The following is a 19,975-nucleotide window of genomic DNA, read 5'->3' on the forward strand; positions in this document are numbered from 1 at the left end:
AACTGGGCTGCTGCATTCTTAGGGTAAATTCCTAGAAGTGGAATTCCTGGGTCAAATGGTATTTCTGTTTTGAGCATTCTGAGGAACCTCCATACTGCTTTCCACAATGGTTGAACTAGATTACATTCCCACCAGCAGTGTAGGAGGGTTCCCCTTTCTCCAACCCTCACCAACATTTGTTGTTGTTTGTCTGTTCGATGATGGCCATCCTAACTGGTGTGAGGTGATATCTCATTGTGGTTTTAATTTGCATTTCTCTGATGATTAACGATGTGGAGCATCTTTTCATGTGCCTGTTGGCCATCTGGATTTCTTCTTTAGAGAACTGTCTGTTCAGTTCCTCTGCCCATTTTTTAATTGGATTATTTGCTTTTTGTTTGTTGAGGCGTGTGAGCTCTTTATATACTTTGGATGTCAATCCTTTATCAGATCTGTCATTTATGAATATGTTCTCCCATACTGTAGGATACCTTTTTGTTCTATTGATGGTGTCCTTTGCTGTACAGAAGCTTTTTAGCTTGATATAGTCCCACTTGTTCATTTTTGCCTTTGTTTCCCTTGCCCGGGGAGATATGTTCATGAAGAAGTCACTCATGTTTATGTCCATGAGATTTTTGCCTATGTTTTTTTTCTAAGAGTTTTATGGTTTCATGACTTACATTCAGGTCTTTGATCCATTTGGAGTTTACTTTTGTGTATGGGGTTAGACAGTGTTCCAGTTTCATTCTCTTACATGTAGCTGTCCAGTTTTGCCAGCACTGTCTGTTGAAGAGACTGTCATATCCCCATTGTATGTCCATGGCTCCTTTGTCAAATATGAATTGGCCATATATGTTTGGGTTAATGTCTGGAGTCTCTATTCTGTTCCACTGGTCTGTGGGTCTGTTTTTGTGCCAGTACCAAATTGTCTTGATTATTGTGGCTTTGTAGTAGAGCTTGAAGTTGGGGAGCGAGATCCCCCCCACTTTATTCTTCCTTCTCAGGATTGCATTGGCTATTTGGGATCTTTGACGGTTCCATATGAATTTTTGAACTATTTGTTCCAGTTCATTGAAGAACGCTGTTGGTAATTTGATAGGGATTGCATCGAATCTGTATATTGCTTTGGACAGGATGGCCATTTTGACGATATTAATTCTTCCTAGCCAGGAGCATGGGATGAGTTTCCATTTGTTAGTGACCTCTTTAATTTCTCTTGAGTGTCTTGTAGTTTTCAGGGTATAGGTCTTTCACTTCCTTGGTTAGGTTTATTCCTAGGTATTTTATTCTTTTTGATGCTATTGTGAATGGAATTGTTTTCCTGATTTCTCTTTCTATTAGTTCATTGTTAGTGTATAGGAAAGCTACAGATTTCTGTGTGTTAATTTTGTATCCTGCAACTTTGCTGAATTCCGATATTCTAGTAGTTTTGCAGTGGAGTATTTAGGGTTTTTTATGTACAATATCATGTATTCTGCAAATAGTGACAATTTGACTTCTTCTTTACCAATCTGGATTCCTTGTATTTCTTTGTTTTGTCTGATTGCTGTGGCTAGGACCTCCAGTACCACATTGAGTAACAGTGGGGAGAGTGGGCATCCCTGTCTTGTTCCCGATCTCAGAGGAAAAGCTTTCAGCCTCTCGCTGTTCAGTATGATGTTAGCTGTGGGTTTATCATATATGGCCTTTATTATGTTAAAGTACTTGCCCTCTATACCCATTGTGTTGAGAGTTTTTATCATGAATGGATGTTGAATTTTGTTGGAATGTTTTTCAGCATCTATGGAGATGATCATGTGGTTTTTGTCCTTTTTGTTGATGTGGTGGATGATGTTGATAGATTTTCGAATGTTGTACCATCCTTGCTTTCCTGGGATGAATCCCACTTGGTCATGGTGTATGATCCTTTTGACATATTTTTGAATTCGGTTTGCTAATATTTTGTTGAGTATTTTTGCATCTATGTTCATCAGGGATATTGGTCTGTAGTTTTGTTTTTTGGTGGGGTCTTTGCCTGGTTTTGGTATTAGGGTGATGTTGGCTTCATAGTATGAGTTTGGGAGTATTCCCTCCTCTTCTATTTTTTGAAAAACTTTAAGGAGAATGGGTTTTATGTCTTCTCTGTATGTTTGATAAAATTCCGAGGTAAATCCATCTGGCCCGGGGGTTTTGTTCTTGGGTAGTTTTTTGATTACCGATTCAATTTAATTCTTTGTATTTCTGTGGGGTCCGTTGTGATTTTTCCTTTCTCGTTTCTAATTCTGTTGATGTGTGTTGACTCTCTTTTTCTCTTAATAAGTCTGGCTAGAGGCTTATCTATTTTGTTTATTTTCTCGAAGAACCAGCTTTTGGTTTCATTGATTTTTTTTTTCTATTGTTTTATTCTTCTCAATTTTATTTATTTCCTCTCTGATATTTATTATGTCCCTCCATCTGCTGACCTTAGGCCTCATTTGTTCTTCTTTTTCCAATTTCGATAATTGTGACATTAGACTATTCGTTTAGGATTGTTCTTCCTTTAAATATGCCTGGATTGCTATATACTTTCCTTTTAAGACTGCTCTTGCTGCGTCCCACAGAAGTTGTGGCTTTGTGTTATTGTTTTTTCCATATATTGCTGGATCTCCATTTTAATTTGGTCATTGATCCATTGATTATTTAGGAACATGTTGTTAAGCCTTCGTGTGTTTGTGATCCTTTTTGCTTTCTTTGTACAATTTGTTTCTATTTTTATACCTTTGTTGTCTGAAAAGTTTGTTGGTAGGATTTCAATCTTTTGGAATTTACTGAGGTTCTTTTTGTGGCCTAGTATGTGGTCTATTCTGGAGAATGTTCCATGTGCACTTGAGAAGAATGTGTATCCTGTTGCTTTTGGATGTAGAGTTCTATAGATGTCTATTAAGTCCATCTGTTCTAGTGTGTTGTTCAGTGCCTCCGTGTCCTTACTTATTTTCTGCCCAGTGGATCTATCCTTTGGGGTGAGTGGCATGTTGATGTCTCCTAATATGAATGCATTGCAGTCTATTTCCCCCTTTAGTTCTGTTAGTATTTGTTTCACATATGCTGGTGCTTCTCTGTTGGGTGCATATATATTTAGAATGGTTATATCCTCTTGTTGGACTGAGCCCTTTATCATTATGTAATGTCCTTCTTTATCTCTTGTTACTTTCTTTGTTTTGAAGTCTGTTTTGTCTGATATTAGTACTGCAACCCCTGCTTTCTTCTCTCTGTTGTTTGCCTGAAATATGTTTTTCCATCCCTTGACTTTTAGTCTGTACATGTCTTTGGGTTTGAGGTTAGTCTCTTGTAAGGAGCATATAGATTGTTCTTGCTTTTTTATCCATTCTATTACTCTGTTTCTTTTGATTGGTGCATTCAGTCCATTTACATTTAGGGTGATTATTGAAAGATATGTACTTATTGCCATTGCATGCTTTAGATTTGTGGTTACCAAAGGTTCAAGGTTAGCTTGTTTACTACCTTACTGTCTGACCTCACTCGCTTATTGAGCTGTTTTAAACACAGTCTGATGATTATTTCTCTCCCTTCTTGTTCCTCCTCCTCGATTCTTCATATGTTGGGTGTTTTGTGCTGTGCTCTTTCTAGGAGTGCTCCCATCTAGAGCAGTCCCTGTAAGATGCCCTGTAGAGGTGGTTTGTGGGAGGCAAATTCCCTCAACTTTTGCCTGTCTGGGAATTGTTTAATCCCTCCTTCGTAGTTAAATGATAGTCGTGCTGGATACAGTATCCTTGGTTCAAGGCCCTTCTGTTTCATTGAATTAAATATATCATCCATTCTCCTCTGGCCTGTAAGGTTTCTGTTGAGAAGTCTGATGATAGCCTGATGGGTTTTCCTTTGTAGGTGACCTTTTTACTCTCTCTGGCTGCCTTTAATACTCTGTCCCAGTCCTTGATCTTTGCCATTTTAATTATTATGAGTCTTGGTGTTGACCTCTTTGGATCCCTTCTTTCGGAAGTTCTGTGTGCCTCCGTAGTTTGAGCAACTATTTCCTCCCCCAGTTTGGGCAAGTTCTCAGCAATTATTTCTTCAAAGACACTTTCTATCCCTTTTTCTCTCTCTTCTTCCTCTGGTACCCCTATAATGCAGATATTGTTCCTTTTGGATTGGTCACACAGTTCTCTTAATATTGTTTCATTCCTGGAGATCCTTTTATCTCTCTCTGCATCAGCTTCTATGCGTTCCTGTTCTCTGGTTTCTATTCCATCAATGGCCTCTTGCATCTTATCCATTCTGCTTATAAATCCTTCCAGAGTTTGGTTCACTTCTGTAATCTCCCTCCGGACATCTGTGATCTCCCTCCGGACGTCTGTAATCTCCCTCCAGACTTCATCCCTTAGCTCTTGCATATTTCTCTGCAGCTCTGTCAGCATGTTTATGGTTTTTATTTTGAATTCTTTTTCAGGGACACTGGTTAGGTCTGCCTCTGCATATCCTTTCTCAGGTGTAACTATCTTGGTCTGGATCAGATTTTTTTGCCTTTTCATGGTGATTGCAGTGGCTGTAGGCAGGTTGTGAGTGTGTCAGCTGAGAGAAGAAAGTCCTTTCCTGCTTGCTGGATGCCTTGCCCTTCTCTGCTGTCTGTGATGGCTACCTGCCCTCCTGGAGCAGCCACCGGGTTAATCTCCTAAGCTGTTGTGGGCGGGGTGTCCATCAGAGCAGCACGGAGCCCTGCGGGGAGTGGCAGGCACGCCAGGTGCACTCCTCCGTGTTAGTGGTAACCCTGCTGTGCAGCTGTGTGGCAACAGCGGCCTTTGGGTCTGGCCCGGGCGGCTGTGTGTTGGGCTGGGATTCCGGTCGGCTTCTGGGAGTGCGCCTGCTCCCTTTGGCTCCTCTGCTGGTGCACGCGGGGCTTTTCCGCGCAGTCTTCTACTGGGCTCTGGCTTCACTGCCGCCGGTGTGCGCGAGCTGTGCCCGGGCTGTTTGGTCACGCTGCTGTGGGCTAGCCCTGCAGCGCACGGTTCTGCTCTTGGTTCCTTCTAGTGCTTCCACCCCCAGTGCGCGCTCCCACTCTCCTGCTACTGGGCGCGTGTGTCGGGGTCCGCGCCAGTTGGAGGAACAACTGGCAGGCTGCCTAGTCCTGTGAGGGGCTTCAGAGCTGCACTGCCTCCGTTTAGGGCGCCTAAGTTTCCCCGGTACTCCCAGCTGCCGGAACAACTTCGTCCAGCTATGGGGTCCATGTCTCTTTAAGACTTGCAGAAAGCACTCACTTTTCTTTTGTCTCAGGGGCACTGGTTGCAGGGACCTGCCCACAGGTTTTGCTTTTCCGTTTGTCTAATATCCAGCACACCGTGCACCTTGTGTCTGTGTTCCGGGTGCAGATTTCTAGAGCTGGTTGTTTAGCAGTCCTGGGCTTTCACTCCCTCCCCGTTCTGACTCCTTTCTTCCCGCCGGGTTTTGGGGTGGGGGAGCGTTCGGGTCCCGCCTGGCCGCGGCTGGTATCTTACCCTCTTCGTGTGATGCTGAGTTCTCGCAGATGTAGATGTATCCTGGCTGTTGTACTGCATCCACTGGTGTCTCTTTTAGGAATAGTTGTATTTATTATATTTTCATAAATATATATGTTTTGGGGAGAAGATTTCCTCTGAACTACTCATGCCGCCATCTTCACATGATCCTAGGAAGTTGTATCTTAATGAAAATAATGACTCTGAATGACCTAGCTTACCTATTTCTCAAATTCCTGTTTATAGTATAAGGCCTATAATGTGATATTATAGGATCCCTCGCATAAACAGTTGCCAATCATTGTAAGATAGCTTAGAGACCTCGATATAAGGGGAAAATAAGATCCAAAAAATAACTTCTTCGGATATTACTTAGAATCAATAGATAGCAGATAATTACTATAGTTTTATTTTGATTTTCTTCTTCTAACATATGTAATTCTACTCTAATATAAATATTGCTTATTTCTTATGTCTCTGGAATACAAATGCATTATAAATATCATTAGTAGAGACGTTACCTTAATTCCAAGGAGGCAGGCTACATGAGGATCAGACAGCATCTTTATTATCTTCACAAAAGTAATGTCTCCCCTTGTCTGTGGGTGACCGATGCCTCACTTCCTAGAGACCCCAAATTCAGACGACACCCTTTGTAGGATTCTTTTCTTTTTGTTGTGATTCTTACTTGAATTGGCTTTTTGAAAAATTTGTGACCAGGACAGTAAATGATAAGACATTCTCATGCCATTTAACATCCTCTTAATAACATTTATCTGATAACTGTAAATTATTTGTCATTCCATTCCAAACGGGAAAACAATGGTTACATAGTTATTATTATTATTATTATTATTATTTTTTAATAATTATTTTTTATTGAAGGGTAGTTGACGCACAGTATTACATTACATTAGTTTCAAGTGTACAACACAGTGGTAGAACATTTATATACATAATTCTAGGTTCCAGCTATCACCCTACCAAGCTGTTACAATATCTTGACTATATTCCATATGCTATACATTACATCCCGGTTACTTATTTATTTTACCATTGGAAGTCTGTCCTTTTCTTTTTTTTTTTTTTTTTTTTGTGAGGGCATCTCTCATATTTATTGATCAAATGGTTGTTAACGACAATAAAATTCTGTATAGGGGAGTCAGTGCTCAATGCACAATCATTAATCCACCCCAAGCCTAATTTTCGTCAGTCTCCAATCTTCTGAGGCATAAGAAACAAGTTCTTACATGTAGAACAAATTCTTACCTAATAATAAGTTACATAGTGAACAGTACAAGGGCAGTCATCACAGAAACTTTCGGTTTTGCTCATGCATTATGAACTCTAAACAGTCAGTTCAAATATGAATACTCAATTGGTTTTTATACTTGATTTATATGTGGATACCACATTTCTCTCTTTATTATTATTATTTTTAATAAAATGCTGAAGTGGTAGGTAGATACAAGATAAAGGTAGAAAACATAGTTTAGTGTTGTAAGAGAGCAAATGTAGATGATCAGGTGTGTGCCTGTAGACTATGTGTTAATCCAAGCTAGACAAGGGCAATAAAACATCCACATATGCAGAAGATTTCTCTCAGAAGAGGGGGGGTGAGGTTCTAAGCCTCACCTCTGTTGATCCCCAATTTCTCACCTGATGGCCCCCCTGCGACTGTGCCTGTCTTAGGTTGTTCCTCCCTTGAGGAATCTTACCCGTCTCTGGCTAACCAGTCATCTTCCGGGGCCATACAGAGAAATGTGAAGTTGGTAAGTGAGAGGGAAGCCTTATTGTTTGAAAAGGTTAGCTTTTTACTTCTTTGCATATTTATGCCCTGTGGCTTCTATGCCCAGCATTTGTCTTGAGGTATCTTTACCACTTGGAAGAATTATGATACTTGGTAAATTCGATATGAGGCACGAATTCTATTTAAGGGTTGTAATTAGGAAGGAAGAAGAAAAGCTATAGAGGTAGCAGGCGGAAGAAAACATGGGAAGATTGATTATTTCTTTGACATATCTTCTTGTAGAGTAATTTCAGCATGTATAGGTTTTAAACTACTAATTAAATTGTGCACCCACATTAACATAATAGGAGTAGAGTTACATAACCAAAGCATACCTGTAATTACCAGCCATCTCCAGTGAAACCAAGAAAACCATTAAGGCACCTTAGGCATTTGTGAAAACTTATCTATGATATGGTGGATATTGTCCAACTGAACTTGAACAGTCTGAGAGAAATCAGACAAATTAAAACAACACATTCCTGGGGACTGTTCACATGCCATATGTTTTTTTAACAGTAAATAGTCTGTAGTTGTAAGAGTTTGGAGTGCTACAATTTGCACTTCTCCAAATTCTTGGTTGAGTTCCAACAGTATAGATCCAGTCAAATTTGTTGTTTTACTGTATGCACAGGCCAGCTTAGATATCTCCTTCCTCATTCCCATGGCAAGTCCAGGAACTGGTGGGATGAGTGCATCTACAGCTGTAGCAGTGCGTGGATCTTTGTTGGGGTTTTTTGATGATCATCTTCTGGCATGAGTCTTCCAGAGAGTGCAGATGTTGGAAGTTCTTTTTCATATCGTATCTTAGTTCATTTTCGGGGTAGCCCAATTAGGCTTTGATCCTCTGTATAAACACAAACAGACCCTTTGCCTACACTTTTATATGCCCTTTATACCCTTGTGTAGAACTTGTTGGAGGTTACCACACAGGAACTGCCCTTTTTTTTTTTTTTTTTTTTGCTTTGTTTTTGGTATCACTAATCTACACTTACATGACGAATATTATGTTTACTAGGCTCTCCCCTATACCAGGTCTCCCCTATAAACCCCTTTACAGTCACTGTCCATCAGCATAGCAGAATGTTCTAGAATCACTACTTGCCTTCTCTGTGTTGTACAGCCCTCCCTTTTCTCCTACCCCCCCCATGCATGTTAATCTTAATACTCCCCTACTTCTCCCCCCCTTATCCCTCCCTACCCACCCATCCTCCCCAGTCCCTTTCCCTTTGGTAACTGTTAGTCCATTGTTGAGTTCTGTGATTCTGGTGCTGTTTTGTTCCTTCAGTTTTTCCTTTGTTCTTATATTCCACAGATAAGTGAAATCATTTGGTATTTCTCTTTCTCCGCTTGGCTTGTTTCACTGAGCATAATACCCTCCAGCTCCATCCATGTTGCTGCAAATGATTGGATTTGCCCTTTTCTTATGGTTGAGTAGTATTCCATTGTGTATATGTACCACATCTTCTTTATCCATTCATCTATTGATGGACATTTAGGTTGCTTCCAATTCTTGGCTATTGTAAATAGTGCTGCAATAAACATAGGGGTGCATCTGTCTTTCTCAAACTTGATTGCTGCGTTCTTAGGGTAAATTCCTAGGAGTGGAATTCCTGGGTCAAATGGTAAGTCTGTTTTGAGCATTTTGATGTACCTCCATACTGCTTTCCACAATGGTTGAACTAACTTACATTCCCACCAGCTGTGTAGGAGGGTTCCCCTTTCTCCACAGCCTCGCCAACATTTGTTGTTGTTTGTCTTTTGGATGGCAGCCATCCTTACTGGTGTGAGGTGATACCTCATTGTAGTTTTAATTTGCATTTCTCTGATAATTAGCGATGTGGAGCATCTTTTCATGTGTCTGTTGGCCATCTGTATTTCTTTTTTGGAGAACTGTCTGTTCAGTTCCTCTGCCCATTTTTCAATTGGGTTATTTGTTTTTTGTTTGTTGAGGCGTGTGAGCTCCTTATATATTCTGGACGTCAAGCCTTTATCGGATGTGTCATTTTCAAATATATTCTCCCATACTGTAGGGATCCTTCTTGTTCTATTGATGGTGTCTTTTGCTGTACAGAAGCTTTTCAGCTTAATATAGTCCCACTTACTCATTTTTGCTGTTGTTTTCATTGCCTGGGGAGATATGCTCAAGAAGAGGTCACTCATGTTTATGTCTAAGAGGTTTTCGCCTATGTTTTCTTCCAAGAGTTTAATGGTTTCATGGCTTACATTCAGGTCTTTGATCCATTTTGAGTTTACTTTTGTATATGGGGTTAGACAATGGTCCAGTTTCATTCTCCTACATGTAGTTGTCCAGTTTTGCCAGCACCACCTGTTGAAGAGACTGTCATTTCGCCATTGTATGTCCATGGCTCCTTTATCAAATATTAATTGACCATATATGTCTGGGCTAATGTCTGGATTCTCTAGTCTGTTCCATTGGTCTGTGGCTCTCCTCTTGTGCCAATACCAAATTGTCTTGATTACTATGGCTTTATAGTAGAGCTTGAAGTTAGGGAGTGAGATCCCCCCTACTTTATTCTTCTTTCTCAGGATTGCTTTCGCTATTCGGGGTCTTTGGTGTTTCCATATGAATTTTTGAATTATTTGTTCCAGTTCATTGAAGAATGTTGCTGGTAGTTTCATAGGGATTGCATCAAATCTGTATATTGCTTTGGGCAGGATGGCCATTTTAACGATGTTAATTCTTCCTAGCCACGAGCATGGGATGAGTTTCCATCTGTTAGTGTCCCCTTTAATTTCTCTTAAGAGTGACTTGTAGTTTTCAGAGTATAAGTCTTTCACTTCTTTGGTTAGGTTTATTCCTAGGTATTTTATTTTTTTTGATGCAATTGTGAATGGAGTTGTTTTCCTGATTTCTCTTTCTGTTGGTTCATTGTTAGTATATAGGAAAGCCACAGATTTCTGTGTGTTGATTTTGTATCCTGCAACTTTGCTGTATTCCGATATCAGTTCTAGTAGTTTTGGGGTGGAGTCTTTAGGGTTTTTTATGTACAGTATCATGTCATCTGCAAATAGTGACAGTTTAACTTCTTCTTTACCAATCTGGATTCCTTGTATTTCTTTATTTTGTCTGGTTGCCGTGGCTAGGACCTCCAGTACTATGTTAAATAACAGTGGAGAGAGTGGGCATCCCTGTCTAGTTCCCGATCTCAGCGGAAATGCTTTCAGCTTCTCGCTGTTCAATATAATGTTGGCTGTGGGTTTATCATAGATGGCCTTTATTATGTTGAGGTACTTGCCCTCTATTCCCATTTTGCTGAGAGTTTTTAACATGAATGGATGTTGAACTTTGTCAAATGCTTTTTCAGCATCTATGGAGATGATCATGTGGTTTTTGTCTTTCTTTTTGTTGATGTGGTGGATGATGTTGATGGACTTTCGAATGTTGTACCATCCTTGCATCCCTGGAATGAATCCCACTTGGTCATGGTGTATGATCCTTTTGATGTATTTTTGAATTCGGTTTGCTAATATTTTGTTGAGTATTTTTGCATCTACGTTCATCAGGGATATTGGTCTGTAGTTTTCTTTTTTGGTGGGGTCTTTGCCTGGTTTTGGTATTAGGGTGATGTTAGCTTCATAGAATGAGTTTGGGAGTATCCCCTCATCCTCTATTTTTTGGAAAACTCTAAGGAGAATGGGTATTATGTCTTCCCTGTATGTCTGATAAAATTCCGAGGTAAATTCATCTGGCCCGGGGGTTTTGTTCTTTGGTAGTTTTTTGATTACCGCTTCAATTTCGTTGCTGGTAATTGGTCTGTTTAGATTTTCTGTTTCTTCCTGGCTCAATCTTGGAAGGTTATATTTTTCTAGGAAGTTGTCCATTTCTCCTAGGTTTCCCAGCTTGTTAGCATATAGGTTTTCATAGTATTCTCCAATAATTCTTTGCATTTCCGTGGGGTCCGTCGTGATTTTTCCTTTCTCGTTTCTGATACTGTTGATTTGTGTTGACTCTCTTTTCTTCTTAATAAGTCTGGCTAGAGGCTTATCTATTTTGTTTATTTTCTCGAAGAACCAGCTCTTGGTTTCATTGATTTTTGCTATTGTTTTATTCTTCTCAATTTTATTTATTTCTTCTCTGATCTTTATTATGTCTCTCCTTCTGCTGACCTTAGGCCTCATCTGTTCTTCTTTTTCCAATTTCGATAATTGTGACATTAGACCATTCATTTGGGATTGCTCTTCCTTTTTTAAATATGCTTGGATTGCTATATACTTTCCTCTTAAGACTGCTTTTGCTGTGTCCCACAGAAGTTGGGGCTTAGTGTTGTTGTTGTCATTTGTTTCCATATATTGCTGGATCTCCATTTTGATTTGGTCATTGATCCATTGATTATTTAGGAGCGTGTTGTTAAGCCTCCATGTGTTTGTGAGCCTCTTTGCTTTCTTTGTACAGTTTATTTCTAGTTTTATGCCTTTGTGGTCTGAAAAGTTGGTTGGTAGGATTTCAATCTTTTGGAATTTTCTGAGGCTCTTTTTGTGGCCTAGTATGTGGTCTATTCTGGAGAATGTTCCATGTGCACTTGAGAAGAATGTATATCCCGCTGCTTTTGGATGTAGAGTTCTATAGATGTCTATTAGGTCCATCTGCTCTACTGTGTTGTTCAGTGCTTCCGTGTCCTTACTTATTTTCTGCCCAGTGGATCTATCCTTTGGGGTGAGTGGTGTGTTGAAGTCTCCTATAATGAATGCATTGCAGTCTATATCCCCCTTTAGTTCTGTTAGTATTTGTTTCACATATGCTGGTGCTCCTGTGTTGGGTGCATATATATTTAGAATGGTTATATCCTCTTGTTTGACTGAGCCCTTTATCATTATGTAGTGTCCTTCTTTATCTCTTACTTTCTTTGTTTTGAAGTCTATTTTGTCTGATATTAGTACTGCAACCCCTGCTTTCTTCTCACTGTTGTTTGCTTGAAATATGTTTTTCCATCCCTTGACTTTTAGTCTGTACATGTCTTTGGGTTTGAGGTGAGTTTCTTGTAAGCAGCATATAGATGGGTCTTGCGTTTTTATGCATTCTGTTACTCTGTGTCTTTTGATTGGTGCATTCAACCCATTAACATTTAGGGTGACTATTGAAAGATATGTACTTATTGCCATTGCAGGCTTTAAATTCGTGGTTACCAAAGGTTCAAGGTTAGCCTCTTTAGTATCTTACTGCCTAACTTAGCTCACTTATTGTGCTGTTATATACACTATCTGGAGATTCTTTTCTTCTCTCCCTTCTTGTTCCTCCTCCTCGATTCTTCATATGTTGGGTGTTTTGTGCTGTGCTCTTTCTAGGAGTGCTCCCATCTTGAGCAGTCCCTGTAAGATGTTCTGTAGAGGTGGTTTGTGGAAAGCAAATTCCCTCAGCTTTTGTTTGTCTGGGAATTGTTTAATCCCACCGTCATATTTGAATGATAGTCGTGCTGGATACAGTATCCTTGGTTCAAGGCCCTTCTGTTTCATTGTATTAAATATATCATGCCATTCTCTTCTGGCCTGTAGGGTATCTGTTGAGAAATCTGACGTTAGCCTGATGGGTTTCCCTTTATAGGTGACCTTTTTGTCTCTAGCTGCCTTTAAAACTCTTTCCTTGTCCTTGATCTTTGCCATTTTAATTATTATGTGTCTTGGTGTTGCCCTTCTTGGATCCTTTCTGTTGGGGGTTCTGTGTATTTCCGTGGTCTGTTCGATTACTTCCTCCCCCAGTGTGGGGAAGTTTTCAGCAATTATTTCTTCTAAGATACTTTCCATCTTTTTTCCTCTCTCTTCTTCTTCTGGGACCCCTATAATACAGATATTGTTCCTTTTGGATTGGTCACACAGTTCTCTTAATATTGTTTCATTCCTGGAGATCCTTTTGTCTCTCTCTATGTCAGCTTCCATGCGTTCCTGTTCTCTGATTTCAATTCCATCAATGGCCTCTTGCATTCTATCCATTCTGCTTATAAACCCTTCCAGAGTTTGTTTCATTTCTGCAATCTCCTTTCTGGCATCTGTGATCTCCTTCCGGACTTCATCCCATTTCTCTTGCGTATTTCTCTGCATCTCTGTCAGCATGTTTATGATTCTTATTTTGAATTCTTTGTCAGGAAAACTGGTTATGTCTGTCTCCTTCTCTGGTGTTGTCTCTGTGATCTTTGTCTGCCTGTAGCTTTGCCTTTTCATGGTGATAGGAATAGTCTGCAGAACTGGGACGAGTGACGGCTGGAAGGACTTCCTTTCTTGTTGGTTTGTGGCCCTCCTCTCCTGGGAGAACAGCGGCCTCTAGTGGCTTGTGCTGCGCAGCTGCGCGCAGACAGGGTTTCTGCTTCCTGCCCGGCTGCTATGGAGTTAATCTCCACTGTTGCTTGGGCGTGGCCTGGCTCGGGCAGCTGCTCCAATATGGTGGAGTCGCGTTGGAGCAGGTGCTGCTGGGAGGCTATTTATCTCCGTAAGGGGCCTCCCTGCTCCCTGCAGCCCAGGGGTTAGGGTGCCCAGAGATCCCGGATTCCCTACCTCTGGATTAAGTGACCCGCCCTGCCCCTTTAAGACTTCCAAAAAGCACCCGCCAAAACAAAACAACGCCCACCAAAACAAAAAGAAAAAAAATTTTTTTAATTAAAAAAAAAAAAAGTTTTTAATTAAAAAAAAAGGTGGTCGTTCGTTTTTCTTTATTCTCCGGTGCCAGCCTCAGGCCTCTGCTCACCGGTCGGTCTTTCTGCCCTGTTTCCCTAGTATTGGGGTCCCTATCCCTTTAAGACTTCCAAAAAGCGCTCACCAAAACAAAACAGCAAAAAAGCAAAAAAAAAAATGGTCGCACGCTTTTCTTATGTCCTCTGTCGCCCAGCCTCCAGTGCCTGCTCACTGTTCTTGCTGCCCTGTTTTCCCAGTATCGAGGGCCCTGCGCTCTGGCCCGGATGGCGGGGGCTGGTTGCTCGGCAGTCCTGGGCTCCGTCTCCCTCCCGCTCTGCCTGCTCTTCTCCCGCCGGGAGCTGGGGGGAGGGGCGCTCGGCTCCCGCGGGGCCGGGGCTTGTATCTTACCCCCTTCGCGAGGCGCTGGGTTCTCTCAGGTGCGGATGTGGTCTGGATATTGTCCTGTGTTCTCTGGTCTTTATTCTAGGAAGGGTTGTCTTTGTTATATTTTCATAGATATATGTTGTTTTGGGAGGAGATTTCCGCTGCTCTACTCACGCCGCCATCTTCCGCCCCTCTCTGGCATAATTATTATTAAAATATATTAGGATTGAGACAAGGATTTATGAATTGGCTACAACTGTACCAATGTAGAAACTAGACAACAAACAAAAGAGACAAAATAATTTTTTTAAAATATACTCTTTCTTAACTTAATGTGTTATTTTTAAGCAAGATGTTAGAGAGATTAATATTTTAAAGGTTTAACTGTAATGTCTCTTTTACTTTGTGTCCTTTCTTAACTTTTTCAGAGGTGTTGGAGAAGATATTCCACTAGAAAAAGATTTCTGAAATTAAAGTATTATTCGGTAATCCTGCAATCTAGGATAAGAATGATAACTGCAGTTACTTCTTATAAACGGTATCTTTGGGCCACAGTTACAATTCAGAGGCACTGGCATGCTTATGTAAGAAGAAAACGCGATCAACAGAGATACAAAATTCTAAAATCATCATCCCTTCTAATCCAGGCTGTGTTCAGAAGATGGAAGCAACGTAAACTGCAATTACAAATAAAAGCTGCGATAATATTGCAGAGAGCTTTTAGAGAGTGGCATGTCAGAAAACAAGCTAAAGAAGAAAAGTCTGCTGTCATCATACAATCATGGTATAGAATGCACAAAGAATTACGGAAATATACGCACATTAGATCTTGTGTTGTGACCGTTCAGACAAGATTTCGGTGCGTTCAAGCCCAGAAGTTATACAAAAGAAGAAAAGCGGCTCTACTGACTATCCAGAAGCACTGCAGAGCATATCTGCAAGGGAAGACTGAGCGCACCCATTATCTCCAGAAACGGGCTGCAGCTGTCCTACTACAGAAGGCCTTCAGGGCCTGGAGAGCCCGTGATGTGCTCCGGCAGGTGAGAGCTGCATGTGTGTTGCAGTCATATTGGAAAGCGAGACGAGACAGATTTCAGTTTCTAAACCTTAAGAAAATCACCGTCAAATTGCAGGCACATGTAAGAAAACATCATCAATTGCAGAAATATAAGAAGATAAAGAAAGCCACCCTTGTAATTCAGGTTCATTTCCGAGCTTACCTTTCAGCAGTGGAAGTTCGAGCATCTTACCAGAAAACACGTTCTGCTGTCATTGTTCTACAGTCTGCATGTAGAGGAATGCAAGCCAGGAAAAAGTTTATGCATGCCCTCACAGCTGTTATAAAGATTCAGTCATATTATCGAGCTTATATTTCCAAAAAGAAATTTCTGAGTCTAAAAAATGCTGTGGTAAAGCTACAATCAATTGTCAAGATGAAACAAACTCGTAAACGGTATTTACGTTTAAGAGCAGCGGTGCTGTTTCTCCAGTGCTGGTACCGTTCCAGGGCAGCCGCAGCGCTAAAGAGGGAGGAATCCATGCCGGCGCAGGAATCCTGTATCAAACTGCAGGCTTTTGCTAGAGGACACCTGGTTGGAGAGATGAGGCTGCAGAGAAAAGCTGCTGTGTCCCTGCAGTCTCACTTCAGAATGAGGAAGATACGGCAGCACTACCTGCATGTTTATAGGGCGACTGTTGTCATTCAGAATCGCTATCGTGCATGCAAAGCGCAAGCCCGTCAGAGGAAGGACTTGCACGTCCAAAGGGCAGTTACTTGTTTACAGGCAGCTTACAGAGGTTATAAGGTACGCCGGCTAATCAAACAACAGTCTATAGCTGCTCTTAAAATTCAAACTGCTTTTAGAACCCATAGAGAAAGGAAGGAATATCAGTTTGTGCTTCAGTCCACTATTAAGATTCAGAGATGGTACAGGGCATACAAGACTGTTCATGATATAAGAGTATACTTTTTAAAGACAAGAAGAGCTGTGATTTCTCTCCAGTCTGCTTATCGTGGCTGGAAGGTTCGGAAGCAGATCAGAAGGGAACGTCAAGCTGCAGTGAAAATTCAGTCTGCTTTTAGGATGGCCAAGGCCCAGAGTCAGTTTAGACTATTAAAATCATCAGTATTAGTCATCCAGCAACATCTGAGAGGACGGAGGGCAGGAGTAAAGCATCATGAGGAGTCTGCCGAACTCCGCTGTGTGGTGATGACGCTGCAGCGTACATGGACCGGAAAGCCAGGGAGGGTACAGATCCAGAAGCAGCACCAATGTGCTGTCATCATACAGTCATATTATCGGATGTACGTGCAGCAGAAGAAGTGGAAAAGCATGAGAAGAGCTGCCCATCTGATTCAGACATATTACAGGGCTTACAGTATTGGAAGGAAACAGCACCTTTTGTATTTGAAAACCAAAGCAGCCGCAGTAGTTTTACAGTCAGCTTACCGAAGTATGAGAGTGAGAAAAAAGATGGAAGAGGGCATCAAAACAGCAGTCACCATCCAGTCTGCACACAGGGCTCACAAAGTTAAGAAGAGGAACACAACCTACAGAGCTTCAGCTCTCACAATTCAGAGGTGGTATCGACGTATTAAGATTGCAAACCAGCAGCGCAAGGACTACCTTGATTTAAGGGAGACAGTGATTAAAATCCAAGCTGTTTATAGAGGTATTAGAGTAAGAAGACATATTCAGCGTATGCACACAGCAGCTACTTGTATTAAAGCCATGTTTAAAATGCATCAGTCAAAAAGAAGATACCACCAAATGATAACAGCAGCTGTCGTAATTCAGGTAATAATCATCAAGGCAAAACTCAGCATGCAAAGTACTTGGCAATTTTGAAAGCTATTAATACTCTTCTGGCAAGCTTTAGAGAAATGAAAGTTAGACTGTTGGAGCTACACTCATTCAGTCACACTACAGACGACATGGCTACACTTATTCAGTCACACTGCAGACGACACGGCTACACTCATTCAGTCACTACAGACAATACATGCGGCAAGCACATCTAAAGCTAAAGGAGGTAACAAGGACAGTACAGCAATAGTACTGGGCAGTGAAGGGCAGAAATGTACAATTTCAAAGGTATGTCAAGGTAAGGCATTCTGTAATATGCATGCAGGCTGTTTTTAGTGGGATGAAAGCCAGAAGACATTTGAAAGTTATGCATTTAGTCGTAACTCTTCTTCAGAGGTAATTTAGAACTCCAGTGATGAGAGAAGATTTCTGTCTCTCAGGAAGACTGCTGTTTGGGTTTAGAGAAAATATCTTGTGAATGCTTGTGCAAAGCGTCACTACAATTCTGATGGTTACAAAAGGCAGCCATTAAAATCCAGTCATCATTTGGAAGATGAGTGGTAAGGAAAAAGATGCCTGCTGCTGGCATCCAGGCTGCTTTCAGAATGCACAGAACATACATTACATTTCAGACTTGAGAAAAGACCTCCATTCTAGTTTAGCAACATCACCAAACATGCAGAGGTGCAAAATTGCAGAGAGACAGTTATGTCAGGTAAGGGCTTCCTGCTTTGGTCATTCAGGCTGCATGTAAGGGAATGAAAGTAAGACAGCTAAGAGAAAAACACAGAGCTGCTGTCATACTACAAAGCACAGGTAGAATGTGTAGGCACTATTTTTTCTACCAAAAGTTTCAGTGGGCTACAGTAGTAATACAAGAAAAATACACAGCAAAGAAAAAGAAAGCTTTTCAACACAGTGCACTCAAAGCTGCACCCTGTGTTCAGGCAGGTTTTCAGGACATCACCAGGAAACAGATTCAGGAGCAGCATCAGGCTGCCACTGTTGTAAAGGAGGCATTATCTATACTTTAGAGCAGCAGTAGTTTTTGTTCAAAGAAGATACAGAGCACAGACTGCATGCACAGCCAGGCAATCACTTGTAAACAGCCTCCTTAGGAGGTTTCCAGGTACATAGGGCAGCCAACACATGCCCCTGGAAGCCTCACTCATTCAGTCATCCTACTACCAAATACACAGGGCCAGAGTTGATTACCAAGCAGAGATAATGGCAGTTGTTATACAGAATCCTTATAGGTCATATGTCAGAGTCAAAATGGAAAGAAAAATGATTTTAGCAGCCCAGAAATCTGTAGGAGCTATTCAGGCAGCTTTTAGAGGTGTGAAAGTTAGAAAATGAAAACGTATCTGTGGGGAAGATGGCAGCCATTGCTGCTGGTCCTCCACTGAGACTCAGCAAGAAGATGTCCAAGGCACAGCATATATGATCCACAAGTGGTGTAAAGCCTCTCTAGCTGTCTTTCCATAGGAAGGAAGCAGTGTCATTCTAAGAGGCTGCAGTTCAGAAGGCTTTCTGTGAAACGATCGCAGGTCAGAAACACAGAAGCATGCTGCCCTATGAGTTCAGCCCTCCTTCAGGTGGCTGTGCATCCAGGAAGCTTTGTCCAGCAGAAAACTGCACTGGACTTCACAGCAGTATTTCAGGGTGCCGCAAATGGGAGAACAGCTCTTATTGTGCAGAAAAGCAGCAGTGCTTCCACAAAACCACAGAGATTTTTTGTCTGCAGAACATCGAAGAGAAGTTTATTTACAAATTAGGAACAGTGTTCCCATTACTCAAGCTAGAATGAAAGGGTTTACACAGAAACAGAAAGTTCAGAAAAATATAGTACCATAAAAGTTCAGGTATTTGTATGTTTAAAAATAAAGCTTTCATTCTTTGGCCAATATTTGTTACAATTTATAATGAACATAAGCAAGTCTTAAAGAATAATAGTTTGTGACCATCTTATTTATCTTCCAAATGGAGCATTTTTAAGAATGGGAAAAGGCTGAACTATTACTGGTGTCCAAGACAGCACAGACCTGGGATTGTTCTGGACACGTCCACCTTATGCTCCATGCATCTCCATAGCTGTTCATTAGAGCACTCCCAGAAGAATTTTGAGAATGTAGTTAATGGGAGTTCTCTATTGCATAAAATAATTTTTTTAAGTGGAAAATTTAAGCTAAGGTAAAGTGATACTTGGCATAATTTAGGCCAGAGGGGATTGCTTTATTCCTCTAGTCTGTCAAAGAGGTACTTACACTAGATAGACATGCATCCCATATTCAGAGTGTCTAGCACTTTTCGTTTCCAAAGAACTTCATGCTATTTTGTTCATTGCATTCTCCCAAAGTGTGAGGGCTGAAGAGTATTATTCTCTTTGAAAGTGTATAGGAACTAAGGAAGGTTAAATAACTTGCTGATGTTGAACACAGAGAGGCACTTCAGATATTTCTAATGCACCTGGAATTCCCTGGGCTTTAAACCTAGGTGTGATCTGTTGGTATCTTGCTGGGTTGTTATTAAGTTTAGAAATAATGTTTTCATTTAACTAATGTACAGTGCTGGCAAAGTGCTAAATACCACAGGGGGTGATAAGAATAGACAGTAAGATATACATAATAGCTGTCCCCAAGAATTCAATTGAACAGAGAAGAGTTATTATAATGCAAAATGAGAACACAGAGAATGCTGGGAACATGGAGAAGAGAAACTGAGTCTAGTCCTGTGGTCAGAGAAAGCTTCCCAAAGCAACTGGCACTTAAATGTTGAGATGTTAAGCTGAAGGATGAATTGGAAATAGCCAAGTAAAATGTATTGAATGAATATTACAGTTGTAGGAGGTAATGTGGAGTTCAAAAACTAGAGAGAAAGGAAGTGTGATAGGAGACTAGATTAGCCATAGAGGGAGTGAGATTGTG

At 41.0% G+C, this 19,975-nt stretch overlaps 1 protein-coding gene across 3 annotated transcripts in view; it reads left to right on the plus strand.

Moving 5' to 3' along the window:
• ASPM (assembly factor for spindle microtubules) overlaps positions 1–19,975 on the plus strand; it is an 88,356-nt gene that overhangs the window by 36,108 nt on the left and 32,273 nt on the right. For all 3 annotated transcript variants that reach the window (XM_057508167.1, XM_057508166.1, XM_057508168.1), the window contains exon 18: positions 14,670–17,039. In XM_057508167.1, coding sequence (XP_057364150.1) covers positions 14,670–17,039 — 2,370 coding nt within the window. The remainder of the gene's footprint in view (positions 1–14,669; positions 17,040–19,975) is intronic.

This window comes from Manis pentadactyla, chromosome 9, assembly GCF_030020395.1.
Source record: "Manis pentadactyla isolate mManPen7 chromosome 9, mManPen7.hap1, whole genome shotgun sequence".
NCBI lineage: Eukaryota > Metazoa > Chordata > Mammalia > Pholidota > Manidae > Manis > Manis pentadactyla.